Below are 21719 nucleotides of genomic sequence, written 5' to 3'. Positions count from 1 at the left end.
CTAATAATATAATTAGATGTATAAAAATTATAATGAAACATGTTCTACAGAATACAAAATTTGAATGCTGAACAATTATATTTTCTATCTGAGCATTTTTTTTAAATAGAATTTCTAAAATCCAGCAAGCATGTAATTTCTTAGCTCAGGTGTTACAAGAAATTATAGTAAATCAGGGAGGATTCTTAACACAATGAATATAACTATCTAATGCTTCAAAAATAATATGTTACATTGTTTATCAAAATTACAAATGTTAAGCCATTAAGTAATGTATAAAAGATTTACTGAAATGTTTCTTGAATAATAATCTTACAGAACAAGCTGAATGCTAAAGGCAATTAGTTTTATACAAGCTGATAAAAGTAAGCAAGTTATATAATGGCATGGTTTTAATCTGTTAAGCACATTTAAATTTCATATTTTTCTTACATTTTGAGAGAATACTTTCAGCAAAACATTTTTCTCCCACTTTTATAATTTACATGGTACTATATGAACTTTTGTTTCCTCAAATTAACATACTAATTTGCTATTGGTTCAAAATAGTGGCTTTGTTCATTTAGAAAGTTAATAGTCATTACATCATTTTTCTTATTTTAATTTCTGTAAGATGATATAATATAAAAAAGAAAATACTTAGCAATAACCAGAGTGCATTTAGAAAATCTTGAAGCTTGAATGACAAAGTAAATTTTAAAATTAAGAACTTTCAACCAGGAATATTATATATTCTGAGAGAACAAGCATTTTGAAATATACATAAAAAATACCCATTAAAATATCAATAATCCATATAATTTTAAAGTTTATATAAAGTAACTGACAATTATATCAAATCCTAAGGAAACAAAAGCACACTGATAGTATAATTTTTCTTATTTTATAACTCTGACAAACAAATTCTAGAATAGTTACCAGTCTGAGATGGATATGTGCTTCCACTTGTAGTAACAGAGCCAGAATATGCAGAGGACTGCAGACCATATGATGGTGCAGAAGAAACATATGAAGAAGTGTTCTGGCTTTGATTTGCAACTTGAGCTTGATACTTTGGTTGAGATGTCTGACTATTAGACAAATCACTGGATCCACTGTTAAGGGATGCCGATGTATGGGTGTAGCTGACACTAGATGGCACAAGATTGGACGAGTTCAGAACGGACTTCTGATTACCATATGAATAAGCTGAAGCAGAATCGTGCGAGGAAGTACTAAAAGAGTTCAATGCACTCTGATCTGCTTTGCTACTCATCATGGCCCCTGGAACAAATTTATAGATAAGAAATCTCTATTATATTTTCAAAAACATTATATAATAATTAGTTGAGAAGCAGGGTAATTAGAATATTACTAAATATAACCAAATTAAAATTTACACATTCACAATTTTTTAAAACTTATTTTCTAGCAAAACTAATATAATTTAGTCTTTAAATTCCATCCTACTATTTTGAATTTTAAATATTGTAAATGATGCCTTTTATTCTATCAATATTGTAAATCCTTTATATATTTAGACATTATAATTTAAGCATTAATCAATCACTTTTTAAGAAATTATAAGAAAAATTAACATTCTGAAAATAGAAAAGGAACAAATACAACAACATTATATAAGAAAATTCATTTTAACTTGTTATGAATCATAAATCTTTATTACTTTTGATTTCACCAAATTAAAATAACGGATATAATACATTAATTAACAGATATGAATCAACTAATTCTTCATTTACATTTAAAAAAATAACCTAGAAAGAGCTGCCATTAAATTATTTTCAATTCACATTTTAACTTACTCAGTTAAATTATAAACTCTAAAACCTCCGTTGCGCATTGAAAAACAAGTAATGTGGTCCCCACTTGATTATGTTTTCCACATATATAGAGTGGATAATTTTTACATAATTTCTAACAAAACTTCAACATCTATATATTTTGATAAAAATCTATTAATTCAATTTCTGGGTATTTCCAGGAATTCTAGCTGAACTGCAAGCTACATAAAAAAGTAGTTAAATTCTACTAAAATAGCTTTATGGTCTTGTCTTGTAATCGCAATTCATAAGAATCTTGTTATAACAAGAATAGGGTTGTTTGGCCACTATCCTCAGATTTAAACAACTCATATTCTAAGCAAGTAATAGATGACAGGGGAATTCACCAAAATTTCCCCTGCCACAAATGAAGATCTATACAAAATTGTAACATCCATGCTTTAAATCTTACTCCCCCCCCCTCCTCTGGTTAGTAAACCTTCTTAATATTGTCCTCAAAGAATCTTGAAATAATTTTGCTGATTTTAACATAAGAGATTTATTATTAAGCTTTTGATATAGGAAATTTAGCCATTTAAACCTATACCCTCTCTGATCATTTTAGATAGTCCCCCCCCCTCTTGTTGGCAAATCTTTAAATAAATAATACGCATTAAATAAAAAGAAGTTCACTACACTATAAAACGCTAATTAATTGCATCTAGATAAAATGCTGCCAACAAGCAATGCACAGCTAACCACATTCATTAACAATAATGAAAATTCTTTTTGCATTTTCTATTCAAACAATTAAATAATTGCCAATCTGGATAATCTATCTTTAGGTACACCCCCCCCCTTCTTTTGTAAAATCACAATAATCTGTTAAAATATCATCAACCATGAATGATATACGAAGGTTATGAAGCCACATACCTAGTTTTCAAATTCCGTTGATGCCCCCCTCTTCTTTCTCTCATTTCAAATTTAAATAAATATGCTAATAATTTGTAAAGATTTGTTTAATACTTTAAAAAACATTAAAATCAATGAGGCATTTGAATCTTCGCAGGCATGAAGCAATATTAAGTGTAATTAATTTTTATTGGCCCACATGTTAACACTTAATATTGCTATCGGGAAATATTTCTCAAAACAAGTCAGATCTCATCACAAGAGTTATCAAAATAATAATGAATATATTCCTAGGAAACATAACAGCAAAAATCTGCTATAAGCATTCAATACAAATTTATTATTAATATTTCTACACCTTTCAATGCTTTATGTCATATTGCATGGACATGCTTTACTGTTAATTTTAATGGCAATTCACACTTACCATCAAGGTTGCTTGATTGATTTGTTCGATGATTTATATATGATGAAACATTTTCTACATTTTTGTGCTCACTCTGGGACAAAAGCATACTATCTTGATTTGCAACCTACAAAAATTAGGTTTATAAAATATGTTCAATAACTGTTAGCAACAAAATTAAAGAAAAAAAAAAACAATTAACCAAATAAAACATTTAAATACCTTCTGTGACTGATTAAGATCATTCGAGATAGAATTTTGACTTGGAGTATTGTGGGAACCAATGTTGTAAGTAGAATCTTTATTCATAGTCACAGGAGATGGCAAAGGATTAGAATAGGATTGCGAGGTAATGTTTGAAGGTAAAGGTTGACTGTTTACATGACTGGTGCCATTTGAACTGTAAAAGAGAATTAAAAAATGTATAATTAAGCACAATTTACTTAATTCGAAATTTCAAATAAATTAAAAAATTAAATCTATGTTAAAATGACAAAAAAAAAAAAAAAAAGGAAAACACTACTTAAATATTTTATTAAAAAAATACACAAAGATTATCTTTTAGACCAACAGTATATATTCAAAATTAAAGCCAAAACAAGATTTTCTGTATTGAACAGAATACTAAATAACACAAGATCAAAATTTTTAAATTTTAGATTTTATTCCCCACATCACTTTTTTAAAAAGTTTTATCTACTTAAGGTCAAAATATTTTTAACTGTTATATGCACATAACTAACTCGTGTTCTGTCCTTACATGCCTAGAGAACTTTCATATTTCACAAAACAGATCCAATCTCAGAAATAGATGATGAATACAGTAGTAATTTGAAAAAATTCACAAATGTGTAAAAACACTTGTTATGGAACCATACGTAACCATATTCAATAATATATGAACTCCATATAGGTTAGTATATTAAAATACCATTTAAAAACTAACAGAAATCTTATTTAATTTAAACAGAAAGAAACTTACTTTTGACCAATATCTTGGTAACTGTTATTGTTTTCTCCACCAGCTGTGAAGTCAAAAGGTGAAGAATCAGTTCCAAACTGCAAAGCTCCAAATTGCACATCCAGTGAAGTTACAGCATCATCTGGCATCACAACAGCTGATTCAGGAATCTGTGAATATTACAAAGAAAATTCAAATCCCCTTAGTTTGAATAGTTTTACAATTTTAAAGGTTGTTATCATTTAGGTATTAAAATAAAAAAAATATTCAAAGAATATTAAAAGGAAAAAAAATCTAATACCATTTAAATCCCCCCCACAGAATTTGAAAAAATTATCATGATTTATTTCTGCATATCATAATGAAAGCGATACCAATAAAAGCACATAACTGAATAATTTCTTTATAGAAAACAGAATATGTAAACAATTTCGACATAACAGAACACACACAATAAAAAATCCTATTTAATTGTGCCTCTTAAAATAAATTAATAGTCTATTCTAATTAATATTAACAATCTAGACTGTCCATACGATCTAATGAGATGTTGCACATTTATGTTTGTTGGGAATAAATTCAACTATTTTCCTGTAGATTTTCCTGATATTTATGTACTGTTTTATTTCAGTATTCTAAGACAACCACTTTTTGACAATTCTATCTCATTAAGGGGAGAGGCACGGAAGGATGAGCACATTTCTGGAAATTCTTCGTATTCTTTGACCTTGATCTTTGCCCTATTAAATACTTTTTTGTTCATTTTTTTTCTCATTTGTATGTGTGTATCGAGTTGCTTCTGACATTTTTATTTTAATTCAGTCCAAGAATAATCCGATTTTATTTTATTGTTAAATATAAACATCTCCCACTTTCATCTTTCCTCTCGCCTCTATTTTGAAGAATTAAACCCATCCAAACACATGTACAAAAGTGCGAAGGGTTTTAGAATCCATTGTCAAACAATATTCTGAAATAGTTTTCATCTCTAGAGTGTCTTTCATTTTTACAAAAAGAATCAGTGCTATTTCTTACGATACTGATTGCATTTTATATTGTAATGTCATTTCTTTTCTTTGTCCTAGGAAACAAATTATTACAAATATTTGGAGAAGAACTTTTACAAAATGACATTCCAAATTGAGGATATTCTCCATTTCAAAGTTATAAAAAATCCCCCACTTTCATTATTTTAATTCCTCCCTCTATGATTTAATGATAAAGGGAAATAAAACTAATTCCATGCCTAACATCCAAAAATAGCTATGGTCTAGTATTACATAAAATTCCATCTAAAAATTACTAATAAATTATATATTTATATTTTGCAAAGGGCACAATATAAAATATTTACCTTTGATGGGGGTGGCAGCCTTGCTTTAGGAGGCTGCTTCACCCTTTGTGGCAGTGGAGCTTGATGCTGTTGAGATGTAGTAGTAGTTTTAACTGTAGTGGCATTCGAAGACTGCTGGGATACCACAGGAGAATGCAATTCTCTTGACATATGTACAGAAGATTGTGATCCTGATGTATAGCTGGACTGGGATACAATAACTTGCTGTAACTCATGGGGAATTTGGACATGGTGTTGATTGCTACTGTTACTATTCATGTTGTAGCTAGACTGGTAGGATGCATTGTTTGACTGAAAAGAATTTGCATTCACTGAGGGCGCTGAAGGTGTGGGCTGAGTAACAACCTATTAAAAGAGGTATATAATTATATTTACTACCATTTCAGGAGGCAAAAACTGGCAGCTTATCATGTAAGAATAAAATACAAGATAGGGGGGGGGGGGGGAACTTACACCAACTGCCGCTTTAATTTGATCTGCTGCTTGTTTAGCAAACTGTGTGAAGTCAAAGTTGGACTGTGACTGAGGAGCTACATTTTGTTGCATCTGAGGTATCTGCTGAGACATCAGAGAAGACTGTCCAGGTTGTGTCACACTATTCCCGGACAGAGAGTTGGATGTATTCTCAGAATTAGCTGATGACTTTTGTAAAAAGCTGGTCAAATCAATGCTGTGAAAAGACAAAAATATCAACAAAATTTAAAATATTTAAGTATTTTATTCCCAGTAAAAAAGACAATTTAAAAAACATAGATTATTTAATGTAAAAGTTTTATATAACATTGAGAAACTTTCCAATTACAGCTTTTATCTTTTTGAAAATATCACGTATTAATTTAGTTTTATCCCAATAACCATACTTTTCAAACAAAATCTATTCATCTCTGCTTCCCTTTGGCCTTAAAACTGAAGTAATTTGTGATACTATCCAGTACCACTAGAAATAAAAATGTCAAGATGAAAGTACTATACAAAACATTGAGAATCTATATAAATATTTATGGAAAAAATTTATAAAAATGTCACTCACTTCTGCCCAAGTGCAGAAGCTGCAGGCATGTCAAGACCAGCAACAGCCGACTGTTGTGTTCCAGCACTAGGTGTGAAAACTTTGGTTTCTGTCAACTATAGAGAGAAATAATAGTAACATTTTTATAAGTTTTAAAAATTTATTTATAAAATCAAATAACCAAATTTACATAATAAAAATCTATGCATGCTACATATTTTGAAATAAAAAAGCTTACATTTTCAGTCCAGTCTTCTTCACTCCATTCCTCAGTAACAGCAACATCTGACCAATTACCTGTAATTTTAAATATTATACATTATTAAAAAATAAAATTTTATAATTTACAAATATACATTTGCAAAATAAAGTTTTTTTTCTTTCTTTTTTTTTCTTTATCTTGCCCCAAAGAGAATGCATCTAAAACACTAGAATTGGAGAACAAATCTAAAAATGCTGTTTTAAGACTTGAAGCTGCTATTTTATATATGCTTATTAATAGTTGTAATTTTTTAAAAACTATTCATGTATTTTCTGGTAATTGACTATTCATCTCACAGAAATTTAAAATTTTATTTCTGATTTGATCAACTTCTTGCCTACTAGACATTTTTGAAATATATGATTAGAATATAATTTTGAAAAGGAATTTTCATCACTTATAAATCAGAAATTGTTTCTCCTTTTGAACTCATATTGCTGAAAGAAAGATAAATTTTTTCTTCTCTATTTATTTATCATTTCTCTTCACATTAACTGTTCAGGCTGGATTACATATAAAGCAACAAGATCTTTAAACTTTAAGTATAAGAAGAAAGAATGAATTCTGAACACTCTTTTCAACACAAAAAGGATCTACATACTGCACTCCTAAAATTTCTAAATGAAATGGTATTTAATTTTCAGATTAATACTCATTAAGATACAATTCCTTTTAAGACAGACTATATAGGAGAAAAACAAAAGATAATTTTCATCAAAGACAATCAGCAATTTTCAATTGCAAGTGGAATTTAATCTGTTCTTATATTTCTATAATAGCAACAAAACCCCATCCATCAATAATGCTGAATTCAATAATTGTTTATAAAAAGGAAGAAAGAGTAATGCTATCTGTAAAGTGAATATATACCTAAATTATTAAATCTACAACCTAATGGCTTAATGATACAGCATATAGATCTCCATTACAGGAGCAGTTAAAAATTAAAAGATTAAAAAAAAAGAAAGAAATATACAATTAAGCCTCACAAACCTAACTTTTCGTTGTAAAAAAGCATTACACAACATATTACTATACTGAGAAATGAACTTACCAACAGTCATGGTAGCATCTGCTGTATTTGACATATTTACTTTCTCAGCAGTGCTGTTTTGCCACGTATCAATGGATTCTGGGAATCCATCATTGTTCTGAAGACCCCGATTCTGGAACGTTCTACTTCGGCCTCCTCTACCTCTTCCCCTACCTAAAATAAATGTCACAGCATAAAGATGTTAATGAATGAATTTAAAATAATGGTAATGTCCAAAAAGAAATTGCTTTTTGCCTATATGCATCAAATTTAATGAAAATACGCAGCTCAAGACATCTTACAAATAAATATCTTATTTGTAATTTATACTAAACATCACAATAATCAAACAAATGTCGATCAAGCCTTGAAAATCTTATGCTCAATAAATAGAAGTAAACATTTAACCCGGCATGCTTTAGAGACGAGTAAACATAATTAAAAAAAAGATCTGAGAGGCAGGTAGATTATAAAAATTAAAAAAAAAAAATTAAAAAAAAAAAAAAAAACTAAGTTTTAAAACAGTTTATATTTTACAACACTTTAAAATATATTTTTCACTTTTTTTTAAATATCAGGTTGCCCAGCTGAAAACAGTTTAAGTATATTTAAAAGCCTCAAAAATATAAAACATTTCCTTGAAATAAACTACTCGGAAGATACTAATTAAAATTTCAAATTTTGCAAACAAATATTTTCAGATTGTAGGAAAGTAGCAAGATGTTTTAAACCATAATAAGTTAATGTCAAGAAGAAATATTAAAATAGAGAACAGGAAGGAGCAATTTCATAATTTAGTGAAACAAAAACAAAAAATGAAATAATATTTTTTTATAATTTCATGCGAATAACTGTAATAACTGTTTCATGTAAACTTGCGAAATACTTCTAAATTTTAAATAGGAAAATTCTACTCTTTCTTAAAATGAAAGCTTAATAAAAGCATACTTTTGATCATTAAAATAATATGCACTGACAATAACTGTATGATACTTACCAGAAGAAAAGTTCTTCCTTGGCCCCCGAGATCGTCCTTCAGTATTTCGCTCTCTACGACCCTGACCATCTTGCATGTTTCTCTCATTTTTCTCGTTTTCTTTATTCCGCCCTACAGAAAACAAAGAAATGCTCACTTTTTATCGAAAAGTTATATCAATATTCATAAGTCACAGAAATTCCTTTAAAATAAAATACAGTATAATCTTGAAAACACAGTTTGCAACTATCTGGCTTCCATACTATCTGGCCTAGTTTTCTTTTACTGCAATTAAATGAGGAAGGAAAAATGTCTGTTAAGTCATCTATTGAAAACTTTTTCAAAATCTAAAAACTGCAAGTTTTGAAAAATAAAATCAGTTTGAATCAATTTTCTTAAGAATTAGGCCAACGATTTATGTTATTATTATTATTTTTTTTTTTTTGTTTCCTGCATTTAAGCTGGGCAGAATTTATATTAAAATAAGAACAGTTTATACTTTAACTTACTTTCTGTCAAAAAATTTTTGAAACAAACAGTGCAGTATATAAACATGTATAAAACTACCAGTACAGAGCCTTCTATTTTAAATCAATGCATTACCAGCAACTGCTTTTATGATTCATCAGGCTGTGCTGTATTCACATTGAAATAAATTTAGGGCTTTGTTCTCAATAAGTGAAAAAAAAATACATAATATAATAGAGAGTTTTATATAAAAGCTTTGTCTTCTAATACTGGTGGGCAAAGAAATGAATTCATAAAACTCCGGAGCATCCAGCTTTGTTATTATCAAAGCTAATCTTTCTGCCACATTAATTAGGCCGGATATTTGGAAGTGTACGGTACTTACAATTTCGCCCTCCTTGGTTTCCTCTGTTCATACGAGGTGGACCACGATATCGATATCCTCCTTCTCTCTGTTTAGGTTCTCGTTTTTTATTGGTATTTTCAACTGGCTCTTTTTCTTCTTTCTCAACTGGAGCAGGTTCATGACCATTAACTTCAGGTGCCTTCTGTTGTGCTTGACGGTTCTTCTTCTTTTTACCTGAAGTCTCCCACTTTCCCTAAAGAAATAATTTTAAAAATGATTAAACTTACAGGCCATAAATTGAATATCTAATGATCTACAGGTCAAAACTTTACTAATAAATGCCAAAATTTGTTTTGTTTATCCAAACTTCATGTACATGAAACTGCCATATTTGAAGTATAATAATAAAGTAAATACCTGTACAAAACAGAATAATAATTGATGTTAACTATATCATAACAATCACTGTTATTATCATAACAATCACTGTTATTACAATGTTTAAAATACAATTTAAATCACTTAATTTCATTAAATAATAAATTTAAATTATGAAAGACTGAGATATTGGAAGTATTTAAATTGATTAGAAGTACAAACCTCATCTTGATTTCCCTCCAAAAGCATTATGGCTGCTCTGTTTGAATCATTGTCACAATCATGAAGTGCTACAAGAGCTGCATCAGAGGTCTTTCCAGTAATTTCAATTATCTAGAAAAAAAATTTTTAATTAAATTTTTTTAGATGCACAAATAAAACACAAAAGCAGGGGTAAAAAATAATTTTAAAGTAATTTTTCTTTTAATGTTAATAATAATAAAAAAAATTCAATCACTCTTATAAGAAAGGGCGATATAACACAACACAACACAACATTCAGGGAAATATTTAACAATATTTAATAATATAAAATTTAACATAAAAATTAAAATTTAAATCTTGCTTCTTGTAAATCAGAATTTAGTACAGATAATTAATACTGCATGTCATAACCCTTTTGAATGAAAGAAAATGAAATTCAAACTTAACTTACCCTTTCAACTTTATCTTTAAGATCTGGGTAATCCCCTTTGTTGGCATCATTGATGATCTGTGCTATTCTCAACTGTTCAGCCGTTGGCTAAAGAGTGAGAAAAAAAATTAGTAAATTACTTAAACACTAATATTAAAAATACAATTTTGGAAATGCAATTTTTCAAAAAATTTACATAACAATAGCTTATTAATACTTAAAAGCAGCTTCAAAAAATTTAAATATTCTATAATGTTCCATAGCCATGTATAGCCAGAAATAAAACTTTCCTAGAAGGGGAGGGGACTATAAAGAGCCTTTAGTGTATAAATAATATACACTAAATACTAAACAGAATTTATTACAATGGGTCCAGATTCTACCTGAATTTCTACAGATTTCTATTATCCTAAACAATATGTCAATTTTTGTACTAAATATATGAAGGAGGTGATCTTACTGGGCACATGATAAAAATATAACAAATAACAGAAATATGCCACCATATTATTCAAATTTAAGATATCTGCATATAATATTTTATTTAAACATTTCCAAATCTAATAATAAAAGTTGCACGGACAAAAAAAATTATGAATTAAAAAAATTTGATTATTATATAGCACCAATTAATAATTTTAGAATGTCAGAAAACTTCAATCGAGCAGATATGAATTGCATATAGTATTTTATCTAAACATTCAAAATCTAATAAAAGTTGCAACAAAAAGATATATGAATTAAAAAAAAAAATGTGCTTATTATTCAAAACCTAAAACCTTAAGAATGTCAGTATAAACTTAAAATTAAACAGATTTGAGTTTTTCAAAAAAAATTTTAATTTATCAGTAAAAAGTTTATTTCTTACTGAGAATAATACCATTTTTTTTTTTTTTAAGAACTGGTCTTTTTTTTAGTCAGAATTAGAAATTTTAACACAGATACTCTAAAACACAATATGATTAATTAATTCTAACTGGCATTTCACTTATGCCTATGCTAATTCTAACTGGCATTTCACTTATGTTCATCCTATGTGCAAAACATACTATATGCAGAAATTTCATTATTGCTCATGCTCTTTTATCTATCAATAACATTTAAATGATAAAAAAAATGTGACATTTTAAAAAATTAATTTAAATATATACATATAATTTTATACTTAAAAAATTATACAACATTCTAAAATTACAATAAAATATTATATGTTTATATATATATATATATATATGCATTTTTTTAATGTGCAGGCTCTAAATTCCAAAAGTGCCAGCTAACAAAGTCCTTACAAGAGTTTTACAATCTCATTGTCTATATGTTACAGCCAATGCTATTAATTATTATCAGTTAATTGTAACCTAATGCAGATTAATATTAGCTGAAAATGAAAAAAACTGCTTACTAGATTTAATGAAACTGTTTCTTGCCAATTTCTTCATCTTAATCCTCTTTCTTACAGATGGTAATGGTTCTAGATTGTTATTTCAACATCAAAACTGCCTTGATAATATTTTGCATATGGCAGTGACTTTCACCTTCTATCTAATTTTACAGAAAGCATGAGTCTTAGCAGTAAATATATTATCCCCCCCCCTTGTCTCATTAGCCTAAACTTCAAATTTAAAGTTATATTTTCAAAATTACCCTTTGATATTATCAGATAGTTATTTTACTGTATACAAAATATAACCCACCTTTTAAAATATACAACATAGAAAAAAAAAAAAATACAAGTTACAGCAAAGTTGTTTTAAATTTGAAAGGCACCATCAATTTAATTGATGAAATAAAGATTGCAGACATTAGACAATGAGATTCTTACATTTCCTCAACAGAATTTTAAATGCTGCAGGATTAAAAGCTCCAGCAAATTATTAAAAAGAAGGAACTCATCTGAACGGTGTACAGAATGAAATTAAAAAGTTCACGAAATACAGAGGAGTAAAAACAAATAGAATAAGATTAAATAAGCACTAATATAAAATTGTTGCAGCCCAAACATTCATTATTATTCTTCAGTGCAACCAGAAAGTTGAGAAAATTTAAAATATCCAGATTTGCAACAGAAATTGACATCTGACAAGTGTCAGTAATGCACCATCATTTAAACAAAAGAAAACTGATTAAATGAAGGAAAAACATTTAAAAAATAAAACCAAAATTTTTCAGAGATAATGTATTTCTATATAAACATATGTTCAAAAACAAAGAAAAGTGGAGGATGAGATTACAACTGGATAAGACAGATAACAGAAAACTGGATAAGACAGAAATATGGATATAAAAGCCAAAAAAATGAATTCTTGATTTTTTTGTAAACATGATTTTGTTTTTAATAATAAAATTGAATTTAAAATATAAGTAAACAAAATTGCTACTAACCTGTATTTTTGAAACTATTCCATCAGTTGCTTTTGATGTTTCAGAGGGAGTTTTTGTAGTTGAGTGGGATGGCTGCGTTTTGTTTTTATCTTTCGGTGCTCTACCTGCTCGTTGTGCTGTGGCGGAACTCATCATGTACAGTACTATATACAAAATAGGGGTATTTACAAAATAACTGAAAAAGAAAAAAAAATTTGATCTGAAATCAATTTTTATAAAAGTATTTAAATATCATGAGTACACAATTTGGATTGATTATATTATGAATATTCCTATGAATAAGGTCCAGTAAAAAATGAAATAATGTATCATGGGAATATTTTAAAATTTTAGTCGAAGTTTATTTTGCAAACATCCCTATATTAAATGACAAGAAAATTAATATGCAAGAGAAACACAATAGCATCTACTTTAAACACAATGCATTGTGAATTTGTTTGTTAACTGATTTATTCAAAAGAAATTCATGCACTTTAGAAACGTAGCACACTTTAAAAAAAAAAAAAAATTCTGTAACTTTAAATGCAAAAGGTTCTTAAAATGTTACAGAATAACAAAACAATTTTCTTCGAAGATCAAAAACCATCTCTTTTTATTTTTATTTTAATTAGCAGAAAACCGTTTGAAACCTACAATTCATGACAGATTCAGGTAAAACGAGAATACAACTGAATATGAAACAAGCAAATACACAACTCAGCACTCTTTATTTCAAAGTTATTTCTAAATTAAATATAAAATAAATATAAAAAATTAGCCAAAAAGAATGAAATAATTATTAACTTACATCTTAGCATTTTGACCAAAACAATTAAATAATTTTTTCCCCAAATTATTTTAACAAACACACAAAGGAGAACTTAAAAACAAGCACAAATGTGCATATTTTAAAGTAAATCACATTGAAATAAGTCAAATGTTTCTAATGTAATGAAATATGTAAGCTGCAGAAAAATATGTGCATTCAATGCATACTTACTAATTACAAATAAATTAAGTGCAAACTCTTCATAAATTATAAAACATGAAACATTAGCAAAATATCTATATAAATTTCATTAAAAATTAACTTTGAAATTCAAAATGTTTTATGAATAGGAATTAGGAGTTTTAATTTTTATGGTACAAGAGCCAGAATAGCTTATGAAAAAGAAAACTGTATTAATTCAAGGGGGAAAAAATATTAGAAATATTATGTTTCTGACAGTCAATAAACTATTCATTTAAGCATAACTTTAAAAACATATATGATTCATTTTAAAGTGCATAATAACTACCTATTAAGTTTCTTTCAAACGCAAACAAGAATTCAAACTACAAATATATTACAGAAAACAATTTCAGAATTTCCCATTAATAAAATTCTTTACATTTCAAATACAAACAAGAGGAAGAGAAGATTTCAAAATAAGGAAGTCAGGAAATAAACTCTAGAATCTTGCAGAACAATTTTTATAAATATTAATTAAAATATATTTCAAAGATAACCTCAAAGATAGAAAAAAGAAAGTTAACCAACAAAAAAAATTCTAATTCAACTGAAGCTGAAATTGGTTACTTTAAAATACTTCATTTCACATTTTACAACTGTAACCATCAAATGTAGAAAATTACTTTTTAAATAAATTTACAATATGAATTATTTAATTAAAGAAATTTCATCTTAAATGAATAATTTCCATTTTTAATCTGGAGGAAAATGTGGATAATAAATACTTATTCAATTCAGTAAATAAAATTAACTAATAGCATTGAAATACATCCATAACTAACAACTCTGATAATGAACTTAAGATTATCGTTATTTGAAGAAGCTTCTTCCTAAGTTCATGAACAATATAGGCTTGCAATAATATGAATTTCAAGGATTATCTGATACCTTAAAGACAATCTTTAGTACTAAGTATTTAACCATTTGCAATTAGCCCTCTCACCTCCATCCAATAAAAACATATATTATTGCAACACTAACTTTCTGTCACCTCAAATTAAGGGATAATTTAGTACAATCAACAAATTTTAATATATAACAAAAAGAGAGGCTAGTTATTAATTAAAAATGTAAAAATAACTCCACTGTCCAAACTTCCAGCAAGACTATTTATTCTATAGTAGAACATGATATAAAAAAACTAATTGCAGACTTCTAAAAAATTAAGAAACATTGCAATTTTAAAGTTTATTATTTAACTTTACCATTATTTTTTATTTAACTTGTGCAAAAAGTCAACTTTAAATAAATTTAATAAAAATAAAATATAAAGCATTATCCAGAATTTTAATTACATTTTTTATCGTAAAACCCAATTGCAAAACATATGCTTGAATTTCAGCAGTTTTACATATTAGATGATTAGTTTTTAAAAAGTACATGGCTAAAAAATAATTTGTAAATATTTTTCATTCATTAATTCAAAACATATTTAATTTGATATTACACATATGTTTCATATGTTATATATGTTTCAATATATTAATACAAATGTTTAAAAGATTTCTTAAGATGAAAGCCATTATTTTTAATCTAGATAGCTATTTATCCTATTTTGACTTAAGAAAAAAAATTTTTGTGGATATATTCTTTCAGCACTATCAATTCAGATATCAAAATGAATTTTATATATTTTTCAAATGGACAGAAAAAAACTTCCTAAAAGCATGGGAAATTAATTTTCCCATGTTTAAATAATTTCAACTAGTACAATAAGCTAAATAAAAGAAATTTTCAAAAGGGCTCTAAAGGTAAAATATGGTATTTCAGGCAAAAAAAAAGAATATGGTTACTATAAATTTATACTGTATATTCCAAACACAAATTTAAGATTAGGCAATTATTTTAACCATGTTTCAATATTTTTTTTCCATAATCACATTACTCTGCAAATAAAAAAAAAAGATAGTTAAAAAGCATGCTGCCCTATAACTAGTTCAACAATTTGAATGGAAAAAATTTACAAATGCAGGTGTTCTTTTAAATACATATGAGATATGATAAAAAAAGGACATAAGCATGAAAAAAATCAAAGGAGATTTTTAAAATTATTTCAGGACAATAATCTTTAATAGTTACTTAAATCAGAAGACACTGACTACCATTTTAAGCCTATTTCTAAAAGTAAATGCATTCAACTACTTAAACAAAAAAAAATATATATATATTCTCAGAAATTTCTTAAATAAAAGCAAATTTCAATAATATGCCTGCATATAATTATATGCTATAACTTTTTTTTTTCAAACCATGGAAAACTTTTTAATATTAAATGACAATCATGTCAGAAAATTGAAAGGCACAAGTTTGCATATGCTGTAACATATAATGTGCAAAAATGAATAGCTGCTTTTCAAAAATTATCAGCTACTTTTCTCAAAATAATTGATGGACAGATTATTTAATTATAAAGAAAACTGTCAGTAAAAATATGATTACAGGGAAAGAAATTTGAAATTTTCATTTAATGATTCAGAAATAAAAGATCTGATTATTGAAAAAAGTGACATCAAAATATGAATTTGGTAAATAAATCTTCAAAATAATTTAAATCAAATTTGAAAAGCTTGCTAAATAGCAGAACAAAATAATTCAAACAAAAACTAGTAAATGTAAATTAAGACTAGAATAATGCACCATGTTCATAAAACATATGATTAGCAACTAATAAAAATTCTAAAGAATTAGTGCTCACTAAAGCCTACCAAATAATTGCAACACCAATAAAATAGCACAGAAGAATATTTTCTTTGCATGAAAAAAACTGCTTTACGACTTTGATTGCAACAAGTTAAACAATTCAGCCATGCACTGCGTCGTCCATTGAATCAAAGCGATCAGGAATGTTTGTAAAAGAAAAGGAGAAAAGTCAATATTTTAAAACGCTTGTTAAATTTAAAAGAGATCATCAATTGATCTTTCCACTGGATAAAATAAAACTATAAACAAATTAAAATGCATTGATTTTTTTTATCCACACCCTACATAGTAAATAATCCAAACAGATAAATATTCACACACATTGCAAACAATAATAAATAATCTCTAAATATTAATGTCTTATATACTGAAATAATCTTCGCAATTGAAAGAAACTTCACTGATTATACTATAAACAGCTATTACACAGCAAACTTTAAAAAAAAATCATCATTTAAAACAATATTTTCATTTTCACTTAGCGTGTGGTTGACCGCCAGAATGCTAGATGAAGACAATACAAACAATCTCCAATATTTCCGACATAAATAAATACCATATTTCACAAAAGATCAATCACTTAAAATAAATAAATCATTACTTCACATAAGATCAATTTAGATTCACAAGCATAAAACAGACATAGAAGAAATAATCACATACGCTCACTTAAGCCTACAATTTTCTCAGTTAACTAACAAAGCCTGCGCTATCTGAACGCTTGAGCCATCGCGGTTATGAAAGAAAGCTCAAAATAAGAAAGGAATCAAGACTGCAGTATTTCCTACGCCATAAAATATAAAATTAGAACTGGCCCAAACTATAATTTAGAGAACAATTTTCTTTTTCTACTTCATCCCAGTTAAAACATTTTAATGTAATAATTAAATTAATCTAATTTAATCGTATTGTTGAATTGAGCTCATATAATGTCTTCGAGTCCATTATGAGATGAGGATTACTGAATTGAATTAATTGCTTTATCCTTGAAACTATATAGAAAAATGATTAAATAAAAGTTCAATAGAGTAAATTCAATGTATATTAACTAATAAATCAACACAATAACCGAGTATTAGACTGGAATAATTATGTACTGAAATAAATAAAATATGCACAACTTATACTGATTAAAAAAAGAAAAAAGCTAGAAATAATTTATATTATAAAATTATAAAATATTATTAAATGTTAATTTAATTATAAAAATTTTTTTAAAAATTTACTTATTTTATAAAATTTTTTTAAATGTTTTCTTGAAAGCTCCTAAAAAATTGCAAAAGATTTAAATTTCATTTTAAACTGATTTTAACCTAATATGGAGCGAAATTTTAATATTTATTTCTATCCAGCAGCAGTTATGAATTCGTAATTTATACTTCGAATTTTGTTAATAGAAACATATTTGACTGTATTTATGACATATTAAGTGTGGTAAGAAAAAATTAAGAACAGATCAAAGGAATGAATATATTTCCCGCCAGTGTTCTTAATAGTGTCGCTCTAGAGTCAGAAGAGGTTAGATATGTGCTTAGGAATTTAATGAGGTACAAGTTCCATTATGACACCAAAGTTGAATACCTTTTCTTTCCGTAATTTTAAACTTTTACTTTTAACGTTCCATTAGAAAAACTTTCTCTCTTCAATTCAGGGCTGCCTTTTCAGAACAACAAAAATTTTGATCTTTGCGGAAGCGAGGTATAGACAGTGGTGTATCAAAGAATTTAAAAATTTAAACCCAATCCCTGATGATCGTGTATTTTTAAGTTTGCAGAATGACGAGCATCTGATTCATTTATTGTTCAATTATCCTTAATTAATTAAAGTTAATTTCACCACAATTAAAATAATTAATTACACTATTGGAAACGCTGTAGAAATTGCATTTATATCAAAGAAAATTGTCCATATAAAGCAGAAAATACTTGTTCCATTCAATGTATTATCAGTAAACATAAAATATGAATATTTCAATTATACACAATTATTTTCTTATTATTTTGTATTTAATCATAAAATGTGTTTAATATTCTATAACACATTCATTCTATATAATATTATATAATGTGAAATATGTTTATTATCTCTTTAAGTAAAATTCTTATTCTTAAAAAAAAAAAATTTTATAATTTTGACCAGAAGAAATATATCAATTTTTTGTGCTTTGTTTTGTATTATATTTTATTTTAGAGAGTGGATTGTATTAATAACATTGACTCGTTTGTCATTTTCTTACAATAACAAATATCTTATACACAAAGAAAAAAAGGAAAGAAAGTGATGCTACTTCCGTTCTCGATGTTTGACATCTGTTCGGAAATTGATTTCCTCCTGCTTTATAAAATATTCCCCCTTTTTTTTTATCTCTTTAGATTGAATATTGTCATAAGTTTAGAAAATGAAACAATTGTACTGTAGCTGTGCAAAAATGAGATACAATATAAACTATTTTATATTACTATAGCAAAGTTTGAAAGTAGCTATAAAGGGGAGGGGGGGCTCTGCGTAAAGATATAACTTTTTTACGATCTCTTCTTTTACATAAATTCAGGGGCGTATTAAAAGGAGGAGCTTATAACAACAGCATGTTTCGGGGTTGTCGTATCCTTAGTGAATTTCTAAAACCAAATATTTTTTATTGATTTTTAAATTCAGCTTTAAATAAGCAGTTTTTAAGTAGCAAATGACATGACAAATTGAAATAATAAAACATTTAACTTCGAGTCATCTTTAAAAGAATTAGTTTCGTTATTTCGCGTAAAACAAAACTAAAATTAAATATTTAAAAATACTTTTAAATAAACACACAAATATTTAAAACATACATTTTAAATGTTGTAATAAAAACTTACCAAAGCTATTGACTTGTGGACCTATTATTACATTACAAAAGATAAAATAAAATAAAACAGACCGTATTGATTTACCATTTGAACCGAACACAATGATTTAAACTATGAGAAATATGCCGAGATCGATGCCTGAAATTCTAACAAAATTTGACTTTAACTTGAATAAGTTCGTGAATATAGCTCTTAAATCAAAAGAAAGGGCAAAATTAAATTTCCTTGCAAGTAATACAATATTAATATTTTCGAGTTCCCTATGAGCGCTACCTGCTGTGTTCATCTGACAATCCGAGGCTGCATTTTTTTATTTTTGCCATAGCAAGAATTTCCCACTTTTCTCATTTTTTAAAAATATTTCTTACTTTTAAATGAATTTTATAATAAATATGGTAAAAACTGGCCTTCAAACAAACTTATCTGCAAAATTTTCTTGCATATAATTGGGAGAATCCATATAAATGAGGAAATGTTCTTTAGGGAATGTTAATGACATATAAGCAGGGCCATAACTAGGACGGGTAAGAAGGATGCCCTGGGCAGCATTATCAGAGGGCACAAAATCAGGGAATAAATTAGTTATACATTGTTCAAAATCAGGGAATACATTGTTTATCTTAAAAATTAAAGTGATTTTTTTCTCTTTTTAATATTTTGAATCATTGCGTTAATTTAGTCCAAAATTTGATATCAATGTTCAAATCTGTTAAGAATTTCTGCATTTAAATTAGGAAATACTCTGTATTCATTTCTAAATCCACATTGGCTCTCGTATTTTTTATTATAAAATTCGAAGCGTTTTTTCCCTCAAGATTTTGCATCGATACTTTGAACGAATCACTTTAATTGACATTTACATTCATAGCTGTTTAACTGGAACCGTATGCCTTTGTCTATATGACAACAGCTACTGATATATAGATCTAACAAAAGCTAATACAGTATATATATATATATATATATATATATATATATATATATATATATATATATATATAAAAGTGTAAATATATTTTAGCAGATGCGTGGCCGAAGAAAAGTAACTTTTGGAATTTTAAACTTCGTTTTAATATTCCAGGAGATGTGCAATACAAGATGCGTCAGTTTATATCTCGATACAAGACCAAAAGAAACAGAAATTTTTCCCTTCATTCATTTTACTGTGATATTTTGAAAGGAATTTCTTTGATACTTGCCGATTTAGGATAGGGAATCATAAGTATCCGTAAAAGAATGTTATAAGCATTAGGGATTTTCGTCTCTTCATTCAGAGCGTGAGAAAATGATGGAATCAGCCGTTTTATAGAGCACGTATAGAATTAATTAAACAAAAAAAGTGGGAACTGAATCAGGAAATAAAAGAACCTTTTAGAATGAAGTTAACATGGTCTAAATTAAGATAGGAAATTACTTAAGACTTAAATTAGATTAAGAGAAAATATCATGCATATAATATATTGGAATAGTAACTATAGCCTATGCTGTATGTGTAAACATGTTCTAAAAAATGTGTCCATCTTAATAAAAGTTATTTTAAATATAATTTCTTCCTATGTAATGAAACTGTATCACTCTATCGTTCACTAAGTTCCACACATTGGTAAGGAATTTTTTTTTTATCATCTAATCCTACTTGCTTCCTGTTCCTATCAATTCACATTGATAGCTACAATTTCCAAACATATATCTCTATTCGCAATAAAATCTATTAATAAAAGTAAGCGCCAGATTCATATATCAGGTAATTATATTTTTAATTTATCGCTTGGACAGACAGAGAAACTTCCTCTGTCTGTCCAAGCTTCCTCTGTCTGTACAGAGAAACTTCCTCTTGATGTATTTTATTCACATTTTGATAGAAGTCTATACTTTTAGGGTAAGTCAACCATCTGACCCTCCGACCCGTTACGAAGGCACACAGATTTAAACCATAAGGCTGAATGACCGGAATACCGCAACAGCAACACTGGCGGGAACTGTGATTGAGTCCTGAGTGCCATCACCGGCCACGGTACAACCCTCCCAGAAGGAAGTACGTCCCGTCATTGATGGGAGAAGTCATATCCCCCACCTATTTGTGTACCCTTCAGGATGGAGAGATCCAACCACCGTGTCGGAAGCATCTCATCCTCATTTCTAGGTGCCCCCCCGGGGGTGTATACATTTAGGGTAAAACCAGCATGCCGCAAATGCATTCTTCTGGTTTATTTAAGTTTTTACTTTCTCGTAAACGTAGCACAGAGGAATTGCAGTGATCGTCAAAAAATTTGATTTTGACGAATCTCCACGTTTTAT

General features: G+C 27.6%; 1 protein-coding gene across 4 annotated transcripts in view; it reads right to left on the bottom strand.

Moving 5' to 3' along the window:
• LOC129987879 (protein lingerer-like) overlaps positions 1 to 17333 on the bottom strand; it is a 31191-nt gene extending 13858 nt beyond the window's left edge. For 3 of the 4 annotated variants that reach the window (XM_056095857.1, XM_056095860.1, XM_056095859.1), the window contains exons 1-15: positions 17242 to 17333; positions 12888 to 13062; positions 10524 to 10610; positions 10091 to 10201; positions 9530 to 9743; positions 8698 to 8808; positions 7722 to 7874; positions 6644 to 6702; positions 6427 to 6521; positions 5850 to 6066; positions 5397 to 5741; positions 4064 to 4212; positions 3304 to 3481; positions 3103 to 3208; positions 919 to 1263 (exon numbers count right to left, since the gene is read on the bottom strand). In XM_056095857.1, the coding sequence (XP_055951832.1) occupies positions 919 to 1263; positions 3103 to 3208; positions 3304 to 3481; positions 4064 to 4212; positions 5397 to 5741; positions 5850 to 6066; positions 6427 to 6521; positions 6644 to 6702; positions 7722 to 7874; positions 8698 to 8808; positions 9530 to 9743; positions 10091 to 10201; positions 10524 to 10610; positions 12888 to 13022 (2305 nt within the window). In that variant the 5' untranslated portion in view covers positions 13023 to 13062; positions 17242 to 17333. Of the gene's footprint in view, positions 1 to 918; positions 1264 to 3102; positions 3209 to 3303; positions 3482 to 4063; positions 4213 to 5396; positions 5742 to 5849; positions 6067 to 6426; positions 6522 to 6643; positions 6703 to 7721; positions 7875 to 8697; positions 8809 to 9529; positions 9744 to 10090; positions 10202 to 10523; positions 10611 to 12887; positions 13063 to 17179 lie in introns of all 4 variants that reach the window. The other variant, XM_056095858.1, reaches the window with a different exon arrangement.
• Between the last annotated feature and the right edge of the window lie 4386 nt (positions 17334 to 21719).

This window comes from Argiope bruennichi, chromosome 10 (genome assembly GCF_947563725.1).
Source record: "Argiope bruennichi chromosome 10, qqArgBrue1.1, whole genome shotgun sequence".
In the NCBI taxonomy this organism is placed as follows: domain Eukaryota; kingdom Metazoa; phylum Arthropoda; class Arachnida; order Araneae; family Araneidae; genus Argiope; species Argiope bruennichi.
The sequence above is the reverse complement of the archived record's forward strand: the minus strand, read 5'-3'. Positions and strand labels throughout refer to the sequence as shown.